At 41.1% G+C, this 21,907-nt stretch overlaps 3 protein-coding genes and 3 long non-coding RNA genes across 12 annotated transcripts; 2 read left to right on the forward strand and 4 right to left on the reverse strand.

Moving 5' to 3' along the window:
- Positions 1–750: 750 nt before the first annotated feature.
- Positions 751–2,444, forward strand: LOC124198014. The gene is made up of 4 exons (XM_046593633.1): positions 751–946; positions 1,062–1,566; positions 1,656–1,992; positions 2,060–2,444. Coding segments are annotated over exons 2-4 (342 nt in total). The 5' UTR covers positions 751–946; positions 1,062–1,562; the 3' UTR covers positions 2,061–2,444.
- A 4,051-nt stretch (positions 2,445–6,495) lies between these two features.
- LOC124198015 lies at positions 6,496–7,307 on the reverse strand. Its single transcript, XR_006876412.1, has 5 exons — positions 7,251–7,307; positions 7,069–7,173; positions 6,910–6,995; positions 6,731–6,850; positions 6,496–6,666 (listed from the first exon to the last, which is right to left on the reverse strand). It is a non-coding gene; the product is annotated as an uncharacterized LOC124198015 (long non-coding RNA).
- Positions 7,308–7,561: 254 nt separating this feature from the next.
- LOC124198018 lies at positions 7,562–9,000 on the forward strand. Its single transcript, XR_006876415.1, has 2 exons — positions 7,562–7,716; positions 7,793–9,000. It is a non-coding gene; the product is annotated as an uncharacterized LOC124198018 (long non-coding RNA).
- LOC124198017 lies at positions 8,189–10,026 on the reverse strand. 2 transcript variants are annotated; one of them, XR_006876414.1, is made up of 5 exons: positions 9,885–10,026; positions 9,707–9,813; positions 9,447–9,533; positions 9,291–9,380; positions 8,189–8,604 (listed from the first exon to the last, which is right to left on the reverse strand). It is a non-coding gene; the product is annotated as an uncharacterized LOC124198017 (long non-coding RNA). The 2 variants fall into 2 exon arrangements; XR_006876413.1 differs by having other exon boundaries at positions 9,291–9,533; positions 9,885–10,005.
- Positions 10,027–11,207: 1,181 nt separating this feature from the next.
- On the reverse strand, positions 11,208–17,488 carry LOC124198019 (sodium/potassium-transporting ATPase subunit alpha-B-like). Of its 3 annotated transcripts, none has more exons than XM_046593634.1 (13): positions 16,890–17,488; positions 15,265–15,408; positions 14,996–15,109; positions 14,628–14,831; positions 14,177–14,543; positions 13,639–14,106; positions 12,959–13,573; positions 12,541–12,894; positions 12,208–12,464; positions 12,049–12,143; positions 11,806–11,980; positions 11,495–11,727; positions 11,208–11,422 (listed from the first exon to the last, which is right to left on the reverse strand). In XM_046593634.1, exons 2-13 carry the CDS (start codon positions 15,274–15,276, stop codon positions 11,302–11,304), a joined length of 3,015 nt encoding a protein of 1,004 aa, XP_046449590.1. In that variant the 5' UTR covers positions 15,277–15,408; positions 16,890–17,488; the 3' UTR covers positions 11,208–11,301. The 3 variants fall into 3 exon arrangements, with proteins under 3 accessions (XP_046449590.1, XP_046449591.1, XP_046449593.1); XM_046593635.1 differs by lacking the exon at positions 16,890–17,488 and adding an exon at positions 15,593–16,806; XM_046593637.1 differs by lacking the exon at positions 16,890–17,488 and adding an exon at positions 15,536–16,806.
- Positions 17,489–17,496: 8 nt separating this feature from the next.
- Positions 17,497–21,905, reverse strand: LOC124198024 (sorting nexin-6-like). Of its 4 annotated transcripts, XM_046593648.1 has the most exons (11): positions 21,753–21,905; positions 21,461–21,601; positions 21,291–21,401; positions 21,093–21,214; positions 20,903–21,026; positions 20,628–20,832; positions 20,451–20,566; positions 20,188–20,370; positions 19,864–19,927; positions 19,671–19,756; positions 19,073–19,596 (listed from the first exon to the last, which is right to left on the reverse strand). In XM_046593648.1, the coding sequence occupies exons 1-11, from the start codon at positions 21,753–21,755 to the stop codon at positions 19,543–19,545; spliced, it is 1,209 nt and encodes a 402-aa protein (XP_046449604.1). In that variant the 5' UTR covers positions 21,756–21,905; the 3' UTR covers positions 19,073–19,542. The 4 variants fall into 4 exon arrangements, with proteins under 4 accessions (XP_046449607.1, XP_046449604.1, XP_046449603.1 ...); XM_046593647.1 differs by lacking the exon at positions 21,753–21,905 and having other exon boundaries at positions 21,461–21,631; XM_046593651.1 differs by lacking the exons at positions 19,073–19,596; positions 19,671–19,756; positions 19,864–19,927 and adding an exon at positions 17,497–18,272 and having other exon boundaries at positions 21,753–21,902.
- Positions 21,906–21,907: the final 2 nt, after the last annotated feature.

Below are 21,907 nucleotides of genomic sequence, written 5' to 3' on the forward strand. Positions count from 1 at the left end.
CACAGTATGTTTTAAAAGAAGGTTCAAATATTTCAGATATTAGACACAGTGTTCAAGAAACCTTTTTTCTTTTAGGTGGATGATCCCTGATGTTCAGTTTTTATTTGAATGCTGAAATATCTCACTACTCCTGTCTAGTTCTTCCATTTTTCCTATGGGACTGATTGTGTTATGGGAAGGATTGTTCCAGTGTTTACATTTTTGCAACTTGTGAGAACTTATTGACTGAGAAAAGAGGTTTCTAACAAGGCTCAACTGTGTGTACATCATGAAATGAATATAGATTGATCATTTATTTGAAATTTAGATAATAGGTTGTAGAGGAATATTTTTCAAAAAAGCCGACTGTCCTTCAAACGGTTCGAAATGGACGATTTATTCATTCACCGAAGAAAGGAGTCAAATTTGGTATTCATTTTTTTAAAATTGGTTTTGTAGACCCATCCCCAGCAACGTCAACCGCAGAAGGAAAGGCCAGTTTGCATGTCCTTCACTTTCGAAGGTCACAGAGATCATTACGTAAAACGTTTCTTGCTGTGGTGTAGAGGTTGGGTGAGAACGGGACGTGTTTTGTTAAATAACCATTTGGTATTCATTTTGATTTTGTTTGTTTCAGACCCATCCCCATCAGCGACGTCAACCTGCAGAAGGAAAGGCCAGCAGTTTGCATGTCCTTCCTTCGCGCTCGAAGGTCACGTTGATTTTTACGTAAAACGTGTCATGCAGTGGTGTAAGAGGTTGGGTGAGAACGGGACGTGTTGCTTCATTATCAAGCAGGTACAATAGCCGCAAGGCTTAGGAGGTGAGGGTAAGAAAGAGTCGTATAAAAGGAGAGAGAAAAGGTGAAAGAAATCAGTCGAGTGCACAACTCCGACACGGCAATAACTGCAGAGCACTATTTGTCCCCAACTCCATACTTTGTTGTATTATCAGTTCGCAAACAATGGTAAATATTTTGTTGTATTACATAGAGTATAGTATCTATTTCTATTTTTTTTTTTCGGTTTGATAATATGTAAGTTATTATTTAATATCAATATTTAAATGTATTTACTGTCTAGTTAACTATGGCGTCGTGCTTCTATTGGGTGTTGTATCCTTGACGGCTGGGTCAACAGCTGCTGTACCGATGTTACATCTTATGATGCCCGGGATAGTTCACCAAAGCCCTGAAGTATAACTCTGCCCTGAGTTACATCACAAAAGAGCCTGCGGCAATAGACTGAGGCTCCCACACCACTAAGTCACCGGGGTACTACATGACTACGTATGCTGCCCTTGCATACTTCACCGAGGCTCCCAAAAACTACTCCGCCTCTTAGCTACTATAGTACTACACTGAGGCACCAACTTATTACAACACCGAAGCGCCCAATTACTACAACCTAAGCTGTCCAGAGCTACTACACCGACGCCCCGAAGTATTACTCTGCGTAAAAGATGTCTATAAAAGGAGAGGAAAGGTGGTAGAAATCAGTCGAGTGAGGATCTCCGTCACGACAGCAACTGCAGTGCACATCTGTCACCAACTGCATTCCTCATCGTATAACCAGTTCGCAATCATGGGTAAATATTCTGTTTTATGTCACTTTTTACTAAATTTTAATATGCCAGTTGTTATTGAATGTTAACGTTTAAATTTTTTTATTGTCTAGTTATTTATGGCGTTGTACTGCTGTTGGGTGTCGTATCGTTGGTGGCCACTGGTGTGGCGATGTCTCCTGGTTATGGCAGATGTCAAACCACAACGCCACCGCCTTACTACACAACAACAACTTACGCAACGACCAGTTACTACACAGAGGCCCCTCAATACTACACTAACAAAGCCCAGGAGTATTACACCACAACGTACGCTGCCCCTAGCTACTACACCGAAGTCCAAAAACATTATTCTTCCCCGAGCTTCAACACCAAAGAGCTTGAATACTACACCGTGATCCCAAGTACTACACCACCAAGGCATCGGAGTACTGTTAACTACATATCATGGTAAATATTCTGTTACATGGAGTTTTAAATATGCCATCTATTGATTATCAAATTTTTTATTGTCTAGACCATACGTATAAAAGGAGAGAAAGGCGAAAGAAATAATCAGTCGAGTGATCATTGAGTGGCCTCCAAATACTGCATCACCAAGGCACCGGAGTACTACACTACTAAGTACGTTGCTCTAGCTTATTACACCGAGGCTCCCAAGTATTACTCAGCTCCCAGCTACTACACTGAGGCTCCAACTTACTACACCACCAGAGCGCCTGAGTTGTACACCACCAAGGCACCGCAGTACTACACCGCTACATATCTTGGGTAAATATTCTGTTACATGGAATTTTAATATGCCAACTATTGAATATCTAAATTAATTGTGTAGTCATAAAAGGAGAGAAAAGCCGGTTGAAATCAGTATATTGAATATGAATGTTACAATTTTTTTTTATTTTGAGGTCATCTGCGACATGGCAACAACTGCGGTGCACTATTCGTTACCAACTGCATTCTTCGTCGTACCACCAGTTTGCCATCATGGGTAAATATTCTGTTTTTTACGTGGAGTTGTGAAATGTGAATCCTGTTTTTATTTGTTAATTTGTCAGTTACAATCGAAAAAATTTGATGTTCACGCTTGGAGGTCAGAAGAAACATTTCGTAAAACTGGCATGCGGTGGTGTAGAGGGTAGGTGAGAACCGGACGTTTTGCATCATTATCAAAAGGTACAATAGCCGCAAGGCTTAAGAGGTGGATCAGGGTGAGAAATAGTCGTATAAAAGGAGAGAAAAGGTTATAGAAATCAGTCGAGTGAGTATCTCCGACACGGCAACAGTCACTGAATTGCACAACATGTCAGCAACTGCCTTCGTCGCTTTACTGATTCTCAATTATGGCCAAATAATGTTACATGGAGTTGTGTATCATATCTACTTTTTTCTTATGTTTTTTAACATGCCAGTTTTTATTGAATGCAAATGTTTAAATTGATTAATTGTGTAGTAAACTATGTCGTCGTGCTGATGTTGGGGGATGTATAGTCTCGTCCAACTACTGGTGTACTGATGTCTTCTGGGTATGGTGGGTATGAAACCGCAACGCCGCATGTTACTACACCGAGGCCCCCAAGTACTACACCACCAAGTCTCCAGATTATTACACCACAACTTCGCTGCTCCGGGCTACTACACCGATTACCCGAAATTTCTTCTTCCCCGAGCTACGCCATTTAAGGGCCGAGTACTACAACGAGTCCCATAATGACAACACCACTACATATCATGGTAAATATTCTGTTACATAGAATTTTAATATGTCATTTATTGAATATCCAATTATACAATATTATTTATTGTCTAGTCGTATAACAGGGGAGAAGGCGATAGGTATCAGTCGAATGTTTATCACCGACATGGCAACAACTGTAGTGCAGTAGTCGTCACTAACAGCGTTCTCCGTCGTACCACCAGTTTTGAAATCATGGGTAAATATTTTTTTTTGAGATGTGAATTAGCTCTACATTTATTCTATATTTTTAAATGCCAGTTATTATTGCATATTAATGTTTCAATTGAATTATTGTTTAGTAAACTATTTTGTCGTGCTGCTGTTGGGTGTCGTTTCGTTGATGGCTGAGTCGACCACTGGTGTACTGATGTCTCCTGGGTATGGCGGACATCAAAGCACGACGCCGCACTTACTATGGAACATCAACATACGACACGACCAGTTATTACACCGAGACCCCTAAGTACTACACCACCAAGGAACCATAGTGTTACACAACTACAAATGCTGCGCCAGCTTATTACACCGAGGTCCCAAGTACTACTCTGCTCCCAGCTACTACACCGAGGCTCCCAAGTACTACTCTGCTACCAGCTACTACACCGAGGTTCTAGCTTATTACACCACTAAAACAATCGAATACTACACAGAAGTTAACATTGGTAAATATTATGATTTTTTTCATTGAGATGTGAAATAACTGTACATAATTTTTTAATATGCTAGTTATTATTGCATATAAATGTTCAAATTATTTTTGTTATCTAGTGATCTATGGCGTGCTGCTGTTGGGTGTTGAATCGTTGATGGCTGTATTGATCACTGGTGTGTTGATGTCTCCTGGGTATGGCGGGTATCAAACCACAACGCCGGCGTCTGACTGCACGACAACAACAACATACGCAACGACCAGTTACTACACTGAGGCCTCCAAGTACTACACCACCAATGTTCCAGATTGTTATTCAAAAACATAAGCTGTCCCGAGTTACTACACAGCAGCCCCGAAGTATTATTCTTCCCCGAGTTCCACCACCAAGTCATCGGAGTATTACACAACTACGTATGCAGCGCCAGCTTACTACACCGAGGCTCCAAAGTACTACTATGCTCTCAGCTACTGCACTGAGGCTCCAGCTTATCACACCACCAACGGTCGAAAACTACACAAAAGTGACAAAGAACTACTCTGCCCCGAGCTACACAACCCTAACTGAGGCGGCCAAGTATTACGTAGCCTCAACTTTCTACACAACTGCCGCCCCTTCGTAAAATTACGCTGAACCAAAATACTACACTGAAGACCCAGTTTGCTACACCACAACCTACGCTACACTCTGCTACTACACCGAAGCTCTGAAGTAGTACACTACGAAGGTACCTGAGTTCTATGCCACTACATACGATGCTTCGACCTGCTACACCGAAGCTCTTAAGTATTACTCTGCTCCGAGTTATTACACCACTAAGGGATCTGAATGTTACACCACGACCTACGCTTCTCCAGATAACTACAAGGAGGCTTCTAAATACTAGATCTGAAATTGTTTTTCATGTGATTTCACTGAGAATTCTTGTTGAAGTTGTATGAGAAAATAAATTTTTATGCGGGTAAACATCTTGTAAAACTTTTCTTAAATCCTTCAAACCTTTTGCCATTGCGAAGTGTTCTCATTGTTTTAGATCTTTCCTAATTAACTTATGTCTGACAATTCTACTAAACGACATTCTGAAGCTTGGACGAATTTCATTATCAGATCAAATTACGAGAGAAACGTACTACGTTCTCTAAATTTTCATAGATGTTAACTGAAAGCATATCTTGAGATAAATAATGTAATATATTACAAGACACAATGAACAAATACTTAAAAAGGAATTGCTGTTTTGTCCCACCTCCACCCACAATTCCACCACATTTTACAATCATATACATACATACACTTAAGTTAACCCGTTGGCTGCCACGCCATACAACCCGTAGGTTGCTCTCTACTACTCTACGCGTCACGTCTGAAGGATCCATGACCAAGTGGGACTTGCCATTGCTGACAAGTCCGTGCTGACAAGGGAGGGGGGACTGAGGTGCATTGCCTTATAACAGGCTTGCCTTGCGGCAAATTTTGGGCTTGGCGACTCTCCGACCCCGCGGCTTGTAAGCCACGAGACCGAACAGCGCGGCCCGTGCAGGGGAGCTAGGGGAGAACAAAGGCGTGGCAGCCGACGGGTTAACTAACACTAACACAAATATATTACCAACAACAAATGATGATCCGCGCTGACATTTTGGAGATACCGGCGACGTTTTAGTGTCCATCTTCTCGACGTTTCCTCTGCATTACCTGAATAAAGATAAAACAATTCTTATTAGTGACATGCCAATAAAAGTTACATAATATAGATAGAAACAATAGTCAGGTTTTTAAGCTCAAACATTTAAAGATGCAATTTTTTAACTTAAAATCAAGCTTGCAATATTAAGAACAATACACAGAACAAAGCTCACTTGCTAGTCTAAAAAAAAAATATTCCGGAAGTAGACCGGAAGTAACCACAGCGCCTCAACCATTGAGCTGTCGTCAAAATAAACCACATATTCGTGATCTCCATGAAATTTGGGGTCGATTAGATGTGATTTAAACGAAATCCAAAATTTGGCCAAAATCGAGAATTTTCCTGAACTATAGTTCAGGAAAATTTTCGAAACCGGAAGTACGAATACGTAAAAAAGATAACATGAACTTTACCACAAATTCGACGAGGATCACGAATATGTGGTTCTTTTGCACCTCGAATGAATATTTACTGAACTACTGACGGAAATGAGCAAAACCGGAAGTAGAAAAAAAAACAAATATCGAAAATTTAACAAGTGAGCTTTGTTGCAGGAATAGTTATCGTCAGTTATCACTAAATATTTCAACAAAATAACTGCCAATAAATGTTTAAAGAGATGTTGAAAGTAACTGAAATTGACTGTTTTGACAGCTAAAAATTATCAAAAAGCCATCTAGCGCTAGAAAAAAGAAACTTCCAAGTAAAACTTCGTTGGCGCGTAAAATGACCTGATTTTGGAAACTATTACACAGCTAACGCAACTAGACTATCGATAGATAACCTACGAAAATAAGTCAATTGTTGGGTACCTGGGCATAATCCCGTGGTCTGCAGGTGTGTAACAGCGGACGGAATCGATCACTGAAGTGGTCCAGAAACTCGCCAATTCGCCAGTGAAGTACAACAAATTGTGTTTAGAAGCAGTGAAGAGCATGCGTCGCGAAGATAAGGATGTTGGTGGAAGTCCCTCTTCCGTCATGGACAAAGGTCAGCATTTGCACAAGAATCTTCGTGCCAGGACAGCACGATTCCTAAAGAAGCTGCGTGCTCTGTAAAAACAAATGTTTTAAATTAATGTAAATATAACAATGAATAAAGCATATAAATCTTTACCTTTTCTAAGAAATACACTGAAATGTTCATGATAAGAACAGGAAGAGAGAAGAAACCGTAAAAATGGAATTCACAGCAACCAACAGCATAACTCCACATGATGAGATAAACTTCCTGATGCTAAAGAAAGTGTTATGAATTATTGCAGTAGCGTGGTGATAGTGTGTATTGTTGCTTACCTTTATCATCCAGATGATTGACTTTCATCAAACAGATCTGGTACATACATGGCAGATCACTTCACACTCTTCATGTCTCTGAAACTCTAGGTAGCAATGGGACAAGGAAATTCTCTACATTATTTACAAATTTATACGAATTTAGAAATAAAACTCTACCTATCCCTCAGCTGGGTTGTCTTCTAACCAGAAGTAGAAACAGTCATAATAACAAACATGCTGTAGCAGGGTATGCCACCAAAATTGCGAGATTCAGAAAAGATCCTATGGTTTATGAGCAAGAATACCTGTTATATGAAAATCTGAATTTTAATGGTCTCGTAGCAGTAATGGGGAAATACCTTATCTCGGCACATTGGTATTCCACTATATGTGTGCTTCAAACATGAGTTTTAGGCTTTAGACAGCATGAGGATCTAATGGATGGAAATTGACTGAGCGATAAGTCAACCTGTTGGAATGACTGACAGTATGCATCTAGAATTTGAAGAAATGAGTTAGTACAGTATAAAAATAAGGAAACTAGGTCAAGATAAACCTACATAAGTCACGAAGTTCAATTTGGTATGTGAAATCACAGGAATATAAGTATAAATAAGCAACCAGTTGTTTCGCCCATTTTGCCTCTTTTTACGATGTAACGATGTAACAACAACAAGGGCGACACTAGCGACATCTAGTAATGAGTTTTGAATCCTAAGTTGGTTACACACAGTCACAGCTCAAATTATTGGAGTTCTATTGTCGGTAGTGGAGTTCTACTGTCAGATGATAAAAATATTGGGGTTCTATTACGGAGATGATGAGGTAACTGTTATTAAGTAATAGATCACACAATCTTTAGCTAATGATTCTTACTGCGTTCTTGACTAACTGTTTTCAGATAATTCACCTGAAGTGACTGCCACTCAACACTTTGTAGTGATCACACCATTTAGTTTTAATTTAGGACAATGTAAGATTGATACTTTATGGCTTGAAAATTACATTTAGATGTTGTTATAGTTGCTTGGATATTGAGGAGATTGTTGGAATTGAAGACTATTTAAGTAGAATTAGATAAATTACAAGAATATATTTCGGTTCTCTTTTTTCAATGACCCCGGTTCCCTAACTAATCACCAGTAATCAACGCCCGTGGTTTATCATGTTTCCACTGTGATAATCAGAGAGGTGCTGGTCGAACGGGGATTTGGAGGTTCTCGTATGTTAAATTTGTCTAAGAAATTTATTATGGATACGTTGAAAATGTTGATTTTTATAAGAATTTTAGATATAATTTTCTTCATTTTAATATTTATTTACAGTTAATATTTAAAATATTCAACCTCCATTCTTATTCTTCTCAAAAAAGCAGCAAGTTGTTTTCATCTCTGGTCACAGAAAATATGGTTAAACATGAAAGAAATTACAGATGAAAAACATTCAGTAGCTTTGTTATCAAGCTCCTAAATCGGGAAACATGCTAGTAGTTGTATTTGTTACAGTTATTTTCTTTTATTAAATAATAAATAATAATAAAAAAAATAATAACGCCATTTGACACAGGAAACATCGATACGGGGTAAATATTGACAAAAGGAGTGTGCCATAACAAAAAACACTCCACAGCAGCTTATTGACGTACCATTAAATTAAAAAACCGCAAGTAGGATGGTAGTTAGAACTTCACTGCAATACCGTATATGGAACAACCTATGAAACAAAGTGAAATGTAATTCAATAAAAATAGACAAGATTGTATGCATAAATAAGAGGTGCATTTAACTTTCACATTAACATTTCCCGAGAATATGATAGCTGCTACCTTCAAGTCTTCAACATTTTATCAGAAATCCCGTGAATAAAATTAAGATCAATCCACAATCGTTCAAGGATGGTGGACAAAAAGAAATCTTTGGTCAGGAGAGTCGTCATACTCATTTGTGTTTAAAAATTTCTACCAGCAACTATTCCAGATACAAAATCGTGAGTCTCCCCGCAAAATCTTACAATCTCAACCGAGTTACCTTCTATAGGGATTCTTCCTGTAGTAAGTAAAAAAAAAACAACTAACCAGGATGCGAACAGCTAGCACATTAGATTGCTCAACCAGATTGCACAAAAACCTACAAGTGAAATATAATTTTTAAAATGTCATTAATTAAAACACTACATTTGAGGGAGCATCAATTGGCACTGCTGCCTAACAACCGTTAAAGGCTTAAATTTACTAAGAAATTCTTCCAGTAACAAACAGATAAAAAAAATAGAAACTGGTGGACTAGAGAAAATTTTTAACTTAATATTTTAACCATTCAAAAAATTCACTAGCTACTATCCACCAATATTACATCTTCTAGAAATGACAGACTTTGAAAATAAAATTTCAATCAAACAACCTTTCCTATGGAGTCTTCCTGCACAGGTAGTGTAGATTTTAATAACCCCTCACATACTGAGGTACAACTTGAAGAATGGGATGGCTCTCACTGCAGTTAAGACACAAGGTTTAACTACATATTTCGACCACAATGAACAAATAAAATTCCAGTTACTCATTTTTAATCTACAAAAAGATTTTATGCGACTTTCCCACATCTGGTAGATTAAGATCAGTCCACAAAAAGAAAAAAATTCATTTCCTGTACATAATAATAAATAATTTAAAGTGATTATTCAAATCATATGTTAACAAAAGAAAAATCATTGACTTCAGGATAATCAAAACCTAAAAAAAAAGATTCAGTTGTTTCCTCCAAAAATGAATCAACCAGAAAAAAACATGTTACTGATTACTGAATCTCAATTGAGTTACCTTCTTCATGGAGTCGTCCTGCACATGTGGTAAGCGAGGTATATTTCGAGATGAATTTGGTAATCATCGACCAGGAACGACCACGTGCTGGGAATGGCACGTCCTCACTGGAATTCAGCCACAAAGATTCAAATAAACATCTGCATGATACCAATTTAACAAATAAAGTTCTAGTCACCTTTTTTTCCAGATCCATGTATGAACTCAAGAATTTCAAGAAATTCTTACAAAGTTTGACGTGGTGAATTTTTATTTCCCATTCGACGTCTAGAATAGTCAATTGACAACTGACAACTGACAAGTGAAACTGGTAAGAAACCAATGTTGCCAATTTACGGATCGCCGCGGACGCTGCCTAATAAATGTTTGGCAAATATTTTTCCAAAAATGAATAACTGTAATTCCTGAAATTAAACTTTAAAAAAAAAAATCTTGTTGGAATATTTAAAAAAAGTTGAGAGCAAGTTTATTTTTGTCATAATTCTTTAGCACTTACAGTGCTGGCATACTGGCAGTAGCCCCCGCCCCCCGTACGATGGACGACGAATCTGATTGGCGGTATTATTGAAATATTGTTTAACCATTTCACCCATTTGTAATTCCGTGACTGTAAACAGCTTTTTACAGTAAATGGCAGTCACAAGGCAGGCCTACGCCATCATAAAATTTTGCGAAGGTCTTCTATGGACTCTCTATTCTTCAACATCAAGGCCTTTCGACCAAGGACTTTCAGTTTTAGAACGAAGTCATTACGCCATATACATAACCTCTACACTCTCTATTTATCCCATTCCTAACGGATGTTATTTTGAAAGAAAAAAAATACACAAAGACCCTATAAACACGCTAATACAAAGGCCTTGGCTTACTTATTGAGGTCAAACCCTACACGTTCAACGATTATGTAGAGAGCGGTTTTACGATATGGGTTTCATCATTCGAAACCTCAAGGACAAGAAATTCACGTCGTGACTCTCGGTGTCCCGTTGGCGTTCACGCTTCACGTTCAGTGTCACGACGAATATTGTTTTGCTGCACGCTCTGAACACGCTTTCAGATCCTTATTTTTCGATTAATTTGACTCAACGTGAGCGTGATAAATCCAGCGAGTCACACGGGTGTCATGCGTTAGACTCGTTGCACTCACCAAGTTGCGATAACGACATCAACTTCATCGCATACGTATAATATCCATTCAAAGCAAACATGATATTTGGTTTCAGCTGGTTTATCACGTCCAACATTGGCCAACTGATCTGTTGAAACCTGCTACTGACTGCTGTTATTCATAACAAGTTTGAGAAGCGATGACTGGGCTGAGAACGTTCTTTCACTCAAGAAACGTGATACTATATTTCTAATCATATTGATCACTTAGCCTAATTCATTGATGGGGAAACAGAAATATTGATTTGTGATTTAAGACAAAGGCCCTTTGTATTTGTGGCTATACAATTCTACAAAAAAAGTGAACCGTAGACCAATTATTACAACGAAAACAAACGATTGAACTAATGTATTTTTGCTCGTTCCTATACTGAACCAATATTAAATATAGGCACTGTGCATTTAGATTTATGTATGTTATTTGATCTCTAATAATAAGTCTCTCTTTCAATCCATCCACCGGGATTGTTACGAAGAATAAACTTGCGAATTTCATCGTAGATGAAGATGAGGAGAGAGAACGGAAGAGCCGGGCCCCACCAGTTGATCCTGCATTCATGCAAAGTTGTTTTTTTAGTAAATATTCCTGAAGAAATACCCAACGAATGAACAAATCCTTACTTGAGCGGGTACATGCGAAGACCCTTGTCCATGCCGGGCGTGTAGCAAAGGAAGCAGGCGACGGCTGTCTCGAAAAAGAGACCGAAGGTGAGGACGTGATTGCGCATGCCTTGCTGGAAGAGTGAGTTGCGTCTGGTTTTGCAAATGAGCAAATCAGCCCATTGCACAATAACGATCGATACGAAGAAGGCAGTGTGGCAGGTGTACTCGAGTTGCTTGCGGGCATCGTACGTCTGAATGAATTTAGTGGATGAATAAAATTAATGAAATCACAAAAATCAAATCCAGTGTGACATTTGATTTCTCCTTACCCATTCCTGTCCGTAGGAATCTTCGAGATCGTTGACGGATCGGGAATCCCATCGCTTACGGATACCCAACAGCAGGTCGGGCTTGAATCCGTTTTCGGCCATAATGACAAGATAGGTGAAGAAACCGGCCGAAGCTTGCATCATACCAATTTGACCGTAAGCCATGGAAATCAATCTAAATTGACATAATAAACAAAATCAGTTTGAAGTCAAATGAAGTGTTAGGGAAATTTAAGCAATTACCTTTCGTTGACGAGTTTGTCAGTGAATGGATTACGAGGGCGACGCTTCATGATGTCGGATTCGGATTCTTCGTAGGCAAGAGAGATGGCCGGTACCTGTTGGGAAAACAGTTAGAAATGCGACGTCGTATTTTGTGTAAGAGAATTCAAAATGATTTACCATGTCGGTACCCAAATCGATACACAAGATGGTGACAGTTCCAAGAGGAAGGGGGATATCAAGCAGAATGAACATCAAGAAGGGGGAAATCTCAGGAATGTTGGATGTCAGGGTGTAGGCGATGGACTTTTTCAAGTTGTCGAAAATCAGACGACCCTCTTCAACACCGGTAACGATGGAAGCGAAGTTGTCGTCCAACAAGATCATGTCAGCGGCCTGTTTGGAGACATCAGAACCGGCAATACCCATGGCAACACCTACACGTTGAAATAATACAAAAATTTGAATTTGAAAAAATCCTACAGAGAATTGACATTAAGTGCGGGCATATACCGATATCGGCTTTCTTCAAAGCGGGCGAATCGTTGACACCGTCACCGGTGACGGCCACAATGGCTCCTCCACGTTGGCAACCCTCGACGATGATGAGTTTCTGTTGAGGTGACGTGCGGGCAAAGACAATCTCCGTGTGGTAGCGAAGGATGTCGTCGAGTTGGGCCGGGGTCAAGTCACGCAATTCACCACCGTGGACGACGGCGGCCTTGGCGTCTCTCGGGTTGACACGGTCGACGGGAATGTTGAGACGCTCGGCAATATCTTCGACGGTTTCACTCTCCTCGGAAATGATACCAACTGATCGGGCAATAGCTTTGGCAGTGATAGGGTGGTCACCGGTAACCATAATAACTGAAACAAAAATAGATTATTAAGAAAAGATTCAAATCAAACGGTTGAAATGAAAAACAATTACCTTTAATTCCGGCGGAGCGGCACTTGGCGACGGCATCGGGTACGGCGGCACGTGGGGGATCGATCATGGACATGAGTCCGACGAATCGCATTCCGTTGATGGGGAAATTGACTTCATCGGCGTCGAATTTGAAGCCTTTGGGGAACTGGTCCAGTGGCAAGTGGAAATCGCAGAAGCCGAGCACTCGCTCGCCGAGACCTCCCAGGCTCATGTAAGCCGTGTTGAAAGCGTCCTTCAGTTCGTTGTCCAACACCTTCTCTTGCCCATTGATGAAAATGGTCGAGCAGAGATCGAGAATGCGCTCGGGCGCTCCCTTCATGGCCATGAAGTAGCGGCCGTCGTTCTTGTCTTCGTTCTCGTGGATCGACACCTGGTACTTGTTGGACGAGTTGAACGGGATTTCACAGACTTTCTTGTTTCGGCCGCGAATGTTCATGGCATCACCGGTGGCCAATTCGACGCATTTCAACAGGGCGGCTTCAGAGGCGTCACCGTTGACTTCGCGTTTCAAAACGGGCATGCTCTGTTGGCCCATTTTGAATTCAGCTCGGCTGCACAGGCAAGCGACGCGGCACAAGGCCTTCCATCCCAAACTGGTCTTGTCGTATTGGGCACCTGCAAACAGAATCACGGATGAAACCTAATACGAATAGAAACATTTTTGTTTTCTTTGAATTTACCGGATTGGTTTTCGCTGGTATCGGCTTCGATAATTTGGCCGTCGAACCACATATGGGCAACGGTCATTCGGTTCTGTGTCAAGGTTCCAGTCTTATCTGAGCAGATGGTCGACGTGGATCCAAGGGTTTCGACAGCCTCCAAATTCTTGACCAAGCAATTCTTCTTGGCCATGCGCTTGGCCGTCAGGGTCAAACAGACGGTGACGGTGGCGAGCAGACCCTCGGGTACGTTGGCGACGATGATGCCGATTAAAAAGATGACGGCATCGAGCCAGTTGTAGCCGAGAGCGAGAGCGATGATGAAAAAGGAAACTCCCAAGAAGACGGCCACTCCCGTAATGATGTGAATGAAATGCTCAATCTCCTTGGCGATGGGCGTCTGTCCGGAGCTCAAGCCGGAAGCCAATCCAGCGATGCGACCCATCACTGTGTTGTCACCGATGCTGATAATAATACCTTTGGCAGTACCTGAATGAAACAAGAAAAAATTAACGTTTAAAAGTTGTCTCTGTGCAAAATGGTCAGAATTTTGATTTACCTTCGACGGCGTTGGTGGAGAAGAAAGCCAAGTTTTTGGTTTCCAGCGGGTTGTCGTGAGTGAATTCGGGAGATCGGCTCTGAGGCTCAGATTCTCCAGTCAATGAAGAGTTGTCGACTTTGAACTGGCGGGCCTCGATGACACGAATATCGGCCGGAATACGATCGCCGAATTTGACTTCAACGATATCACCGCGGCAGACTTCCTCGGCTTTGACTGTCTGCTTTTGGCCATCACGGATGACGAGGGCCGATTGGGGAACCAAGTTCTTGAAGGATTCCATAATCTTGGAGCTCTTGCTCTCCTGGTAGTAAGAGAAGCATCCGGTAACAACGACGACGGTCGTCAATACAATGCCGAGGTACAACTGCAAAACAAAAAATACAGAAATTCAGAATAGAAATCAAATAGCTCATCATTTTAAAAATGGTCTGGTTTTTTTAAGACTCACGTTGTCTCCTAGGATGTCGGGGTTCTGGCTGTACTCAATGGCGTAGGCGACGTAACAGAGGATGGCACCCACCCACAAGAGCATGGAGAAGCCACCAAAGAGCTGCTTGCAAAATTTGACCCATTCCGGCGTCGTTTTGGGAGGAGTGAGGCAATTAGGCCCATCGCGCTCCAAGTTGGCCTTGGCCTGCGCCGACGTCAAACCCTAAAAATCGTCGAAATAAAACAATCGTATTAATAAACAGTTTTCGTGGAGGCTTTTTTTAGGTTCGGAAAAACCGGTTTTCCATTTGGGAAAAGAAAATAAATAGCTCCAAGGCGAACGATTAAGTTTTTTTGGTTTTGGGTGAAGGACTTTGGAATGCTTACGGTCTCCGGATTAACGTTGTGTCGTCTGTAGAGTTCAGCAATTGGGATTTTGTGGTCGTCAATCTCCAACTCTTGCTTCAAATTGTTCAGATCCTTGGATTTCGTCGCTTTCGACTGCCACAAGATAACAGAAGAAAAATGAATCGTTAATAAAATCACGTGATTACGTCAGTCATGCGCTGGGGATTTACAGCAGGGTTGTAATGTCGCAACGATAACGAGCTCGTGCTGCACATGAAACGGGGTTTTCTTTCTCACAACCTACATACCTTTTTGCCCATTTTGGCGGTTGAATAAAGTCTGTTTTTGTTTTTTTTTCAGAGCCAAAAAAACAGATCAACAACCTTCCGCCGGATTTCTTCGAATCCTACAGGAGAAATGAGCTTCTTTCGCAAGTGGGCGACGATCAAAATCTGTGGTAGACAAGAAATATGATAAGATTCGGCAACATTCCAACTTGCAAGCCAAATGAGAGATGGGAGGGAGGAAGAAAAAAATAACCAACAGAGAGAGAGAGAGAGAAAGTGAATAAAAACAGACATGGAGAGTGAATGAATGAGAGAAAAAAGAGAGCGATGTGGATAACTGGATATTGACCCTCGCAGGACGCACCACCAGCCGCCACTGGAGCTCTTTAAACTGCTGGCTGGAGCGCGTTTCAAACGTTCTAATTGTTTCCGGTGAATCTCAAATCACATCCACACACACACACACACATCCACTTGGATTTTTTGTCTCAAGGTCGTATCCATGCAGATAGTGATCACTTTGTGCGGTTATCTTCTGCTTGACGGCCAGGTTGTTGGGTTGCGAGGAAAAACCCAGCTAGCGCAATCCACACACAGAGAAAAACAACTTTGAAACGCAAAATGGCCGGGAGGGACAATTTACTCTCACAAGTCAACCGGCGTCCGTCCCAGTTTGCGTGGATGGAAAGGAGATGCTGTTCGTGCCGAGGGAGAACCACATTAGAACCTGTCCTATTGTAAACGCACTGCTACTATCTAGAGCCTAACGTGGTGGTAGTGGTGGCGGTGGCGAGCGAAAATGCAAATGTCCAACAGTTCAACTCTGACGCTTTCACGTTCTCGTTACTCTTTTTTTTCTTCTCTTTTCCTTCTCTCCTGATATCGTCTTGAGGGCACGTTCGCGTTGCATTGTAATGCTGCATTGTGAAGAGAGACCTTGTCCAGAGAGAAACTCAAATTATAAATCACAAATTAAAATATACCGTAGCGTGAACGGCTTCATTTACCAACTCTCCGGATGGATCGGCATGCCCGCGCTCTACACCTTCACTATACTCTACTATAGCAACCAGCACATTATTATTTTAAGTTAGTAACCTAGATTTTTCCTTCCAAAAACCAAATTTGTTTGCTTTTTCTTGTCTGGAATTGTTTGCGTGCGCCAGTCTATCTCGTCGATTATTTCTCGGAAATAATCGCAATCATCCGAAAATATCACTTGGCAGTGGGAAAGAAATGATATAAGGACGTACATTGAGAGGCAAGGGAAAACAAAAAGAACTTTCTAACGCGCCGCCAAGGTCCCTTGTCGATCGTTTCAGATTTCGGTTGACTCTGTTGCTCTGCCTTTAAGCCTGCTGGATTTTCAGTCACAGATTAGAAAACTGGGTTGTTGAAAAAGAGAAAAAAACCCACTGGTATTATGGCGCCCTGTCCTCGGCTGGTGAGTGCCAGGTACGCGGGCCATAACCGAATCGAGCCCCATGCCCTCTAACGATGCCCATAACGCATGGAAAAAGGGTCAACCGCTGGACAAGGCTGTTACACAACACAACAACAACAACAACAAAAACATGGGAAAAACCCAGAAGGAGAGAGACAAAAAAAAAATAAAATAAAAAAATTTTAGAAATTGCATGGCCTACCTGGACAGCTGTGTAGAGTGCCGACGCCGCCGTTAAGCTCCGATGTTATAACCCGACGTTCTCGGTGGAACCTGGCCGGCCCTACTAAGCCGTGGCGCCCGTTCGACTCTCTAATTTATCCCCTTGGTTCCTGCCTCCCCCCAACTCCTCGCACAACTTGGAAGAAGGAAAATAAAAACGGTCCTGCCCCTCTTGCTCAGCTACACCTCACTCAAGTCGAGTCTATACGCAACGCCCGCCTCAATCCGCACTGATGGACGGCCACCGTTCCTTTCTGGTTCGACTCTGATCGAGATAAGGGGAGGAGCTGAGCAAGACAAGCCGGGGAACCTCGTCTATATATGCACGGCGATGGGGTAATGAGATGGATTGGCCTCGTCGGGGTGGGGGGGAGCAGAGTTGAACGCGCATTCAATGTTTGTAAGAGTTGGCGGTGGGTGGGTGGGTGGTGGTGACGACGGCAGATGCTGCTTGAAATCGAAACTGATTTAAAGTGGTGCAACTGGCCAATCGCGCCATAAGGAGCCCCTCTTTGACCTCCTCGTCGCCTACGTAATAAACGATTCGATATTGTGTTACTTTCCTCGTTTATCTATACTGCTCGTCGTTATTTTTTTTTTTTTATCAGCAAAAATTTTAATCTTCGATCCAGGTTGTGTCAAATCACCAAAATGATTTTCAGGCCATGTCTATATCTGTATGGGAAAAAAAGTCGCCGAGAAAGTATGTAGATTTAAAGGGCCGAGGTCTAAGCATTATTAAAGAACACGAGCTAAAATAAAACGAGCATTCGTTGCCCCCAGAGAAAATTTTAAAAGGAAGAAAAGACACACACAAGAGAGAAAGAGAGAGAAATATATATTAAAATATATAGAAAGAACCCGCAGCAGTTATAAGCAACAGCCGAGGGAAAAAATATTGCGTCATCATTCTTGTTCTAACCCAAAAATGATAGAACACGAATGACAACCAAGGTTTTTTTTTCTTTCTTTCTATATATTCTTTATTCATTCTTCTTATTCTTTACTCAGCCAGTCATGTCAAGAGTTGTTGCCGGACAAGTTGGCTGTTGTTGGTGGAAGGCTATCTTGTTTTGCGGCGATGGGGAAAATTGGGGACACGGGAATTCTGGTTAGATTCGGTTTTGTTGAAGAAACTTCTATACCAAGAGAGCAACAACCAAAATAAAATAAAAAAAACTGACAAAATTGGAGAGCAAAAAAAAAAAAATATCCAAAGCTGCCTCCCATTCCCCTCTCCTCAACTGGCACCTTGATTAAGTCGGTCCCATCTCGATAAAAGATTACCCATGTCCACACACAGCCTTTGTCCCGCTTTCTTTCTAAGGTTTTCCTGCCGTTCACGTACGAGTCTGCGTTAGACCTAAAAAACAAAATTCAGGTTTCGATTTTTTTCAGCTTTTATAATGTACGCAAAAAGGAAAACTGAAACAACGGATATTTCAGAACCGGAGGATACCGCATCACGCGTTCACCGAGTAGCATCTCGTCGGGAGCGATTTAAAAAATACATATATCATAATTTGAAAATCTAGACCGGTCGAATTTATTCGTCGCCACGTCCGGGGCAATGCTGCTGCTGCTAATAGACGACTAGAGAGAATTCCCTCTCTCTCGCTCTTTCTGCCGGGAGGAACGGAGCGTCGGGTTGCGCAATATTCAAGCTCATTCTTTTTTTGATTTTCTCTCTCCTCCATTCTATTTGATCCCAATTTTTGTTCATTCTCTCTTTCTCTCTGTTTCTAGCGTTATGTTACCTTGGCAAAAGTTACTTTGGGTCGACGGAATCTCTGAAGCCAGACACACACACACACAAGCGCCCTCTTTTTTTGTTACAGCTAGTGTCTCGTATTTGTTCAACCAACTTTCTCCGCTGTTTGAATCATCGCCTTTTATTTTCGCTTTATTCGCTCTAGTCGAATTTCGTCTAATTTTTAAATAACTCTCAAAAAGTTGGGACGACTCGGTACGTCGAGGTCTTACGCTCAGGTGCAAAGGGCTCAACCGTGTCATGAAACGCGAGAGATAGATAAAGGAATTAGCGTTGTGGTGGGAAGAAGATAGTCCCGGGTCGCAATGTAACTAAACAGTAGGTTGACCTTAATTTTCTCTGATGAAATATTCATCTAAATCGTAATCTCACACCTCACCTCTCAACGTTAGTTTTAGTTTTTTACAATCAACTTTGGCTTATATTCAACAATAATATGAACATGAAGTTTTGGGGAAAAAAAAACAGAAGCGAAACAAGTCACAAACATTGGGGAGTCTACCAGCGAAGAAAAAAAAAAAGATGGGAGGGGGAGAAAGAACGGAGACACAGGTGACACTGGAGACGAAACGTAAGGGACAAGATTGTAGGGCGACACACGATCCGCCGTACAGAAATGATAACAAATTCGCTCCGAATCATTTATAAGGCAACGAACAGCGACGAATAGAAACCACCGGCGTGAACGCATCAATCAAACTGGAGGAGTAGGGGGGAGAGATATTGGAGTCGGGGGCATTACGGAGCAAGGAAAAAAAAAACGATTTTGGAATCTTGATCGCGAGTTTTCTCGTTGGATTCTTCGTACTTTATTGGGGGGATGAAACGCAACGAAAAGGCGAAGATCGGAATCATCTTCACTTCAGAGCTCTTCTCTTAGGGCGGCGATACTGGCTTTTAACAGCTGAGAGTGAGTCTGCAACGATTTTGGTTCGATTAAGAATTGTTTTTTTGAAAGATTGAGGACAAAATAAAAATGTTTTTCATTACGTTCGCGTGTTTCAATTCCAGTTCGCATAGCTCGACGAGGTTCTTTTTGATAGCGGCAACCCTCCGCACTTTGAAATCCATCAATTCTACAAGTGGCGAAAACAAGAAAAACAGACAAACGTCAGCCTAGAGCGATGATAATTGAACCCGCGTTACATTGCCAAAACAGGTTCTTTTTTAAAGCCGACAATACCTTCTTTCCCTTTGGCGGACATTTGTTCAAATTTCTCGCACGCTTGATGCTGGGACCATTCGGCCTAATGGAAATCCAATAGTTACTTAAATTAGGACGCTCAATTCGAACCCTTGGAATTTGATACTAAGCCTAACAAATATTGCCCCAAAGCCTACTTACGTCTGCCACCTCTAAAGCCTTTTGATAACAACGCAGCGTTAAAAAACAAGACGAAAAAAGGTTAGTGTGTGTTATGACAGATAACAGGAGTAAGCTTGATTGCACATGTTATAAACGAACTGGTTTAAAACGGTAAAAGCAATTCAGATTTGAAAAACTTACCGCATGGACGTCTTTATTCTTGGCTCGGGCCTTCTCCAGGGCCCGATTAGCAGCCTCGTAATCGGCCAAGCAACGTAGGCGGCGGTATAATAAATTTTTCGCCGCCGTCGTATCGCGCATGTAATAGCGTAGCGTGTCGGAAAGTTTCAGATCTTCATCAGTTGAGACTCTATTTTCAATCTTCTGCTCAGCATATAAATTAAAAAAAAAAAAAAAGATTTAAACGAAGTCACGCAACCAAGTAGTTGAATAACATGTCATACCCTGGCCTTTTCAAAGATATCAGCAGATTTCGTGGCAAAACGCTCCAACTGATTTGTGTCGGCCGTAGCCATTTCCAACAAGCACGAGGAGATTTTGATAAAGTGATCCGCCACGTCTAGTCCAAACAAAAATTAATAATCCTGCCAAACTCGACAATTTTTCTAACAAATACGTACCTTTATGAGCTTTGGTCATTTTGTCAGCCCTAAGGGTTGCATCTTTTAACAGTGAATGATAGTCTAAGAGAAAGTTCTTTTCCTTGTCGAAAAACTCGTCAACGTCCTTTTGTGTAGACCCAAGCAATATCTCGTCAGTCGTTTTAGAAAACGATCGAAGGAATGTTTCCAGTTTCTCCTTTTTGTTTTTTCCTCGTACGGACAGCTGTGAACATTCAAACGCATTATTTAGAGTTGTTTCTGAAATTGATTGGCAAGGTCTACTCGTTCATTACATCTTGTTCGTATTCAAGAAAAACACGAAAGTTCGTATCAGCTCTGAATATGGGATGATTCGCCAGTCTGCATAAGAAAACTTCATGCATAGCAACTGTTTTTTTGAATGTGGCCAAGTACTCTCTAGAAATTACAAACAAAAAAAAGATTAGGAAAGAGTTTCAAGTTCATTCGAAACTGAGGTATTACGCTTCTAGCTCTTGCTTCATTTTTTTGAATTCCTCTGCCGTCATTGAACCCTCTCCTTCTCCAAGTTTCTGCAACTTCTCCCTAGAACTATCAAAGTCTGGTCTGGGGGGTGGTGGCGGGATCTATTACAGGACAGAAACATTATATTTCAGGTTATTGAACTGTTTTAATGTTTACCGTGGAACTATTTCAACTCACAATATATCCAGCATATGACTCATTTTCCTCAAAACGATCATGTAGCCAAATGAACTCTTCATGTTGGCGAACAACAGAAAAATCTTGCTTGACAAAATCTTTCAGAGTTGTCTGTAAAAATGTCTTTGTTTAGATTAGCTGACTTAATAATTACTAATAGTTCAGCATACCTTTGTGTGGACAGTAAATTTAACCTTTTCTCTTTCACTGAGTGCATCTGATATGTCAACTTGAAGAGTGTTGTCATTCAAGTCAACAGTTTCAGATCTTTCTGACTTTTTCTCCACATCTAAATGATTGTTGGAATTTTCCTGTGAGCAAAACATTGAAAGTCTGAATTATATAATTGGACTAACAGTTGATCAAGCATAACGTTTCAACAAGTTCTAACGTTCGCCAATACGCGAAGTTGGGAACTAATGCAATTAGTTGGACAAGAATACAACACATGAAATTTCATACCATGGTTTCTGATGAATAAATGGGGTTATCACTATTAACAATAATATGAATGGCTAAGACTGGGCAGATTAAAAATTAATGTCGATGACTAAACGTCAAGATCGGAATAAGATCAGACGGCGGTGGGCGTGTTGGCCACAACACACTAGCGGCAA

Source organism: Daphnia pulex, chromosome 7 (assembly GCF_021134715.1).
Source record: "Daphnia pulex isolate KAP4 chromosome 7, ASM2113471v1".
Taxonomy (NCBI): domain Eukaryota; kingdom Metazoa; phylum Arthropoda; class Branchiopoda; order Diplostraca; family Daphniidae; genus Daphnia; species Daphnia pulex.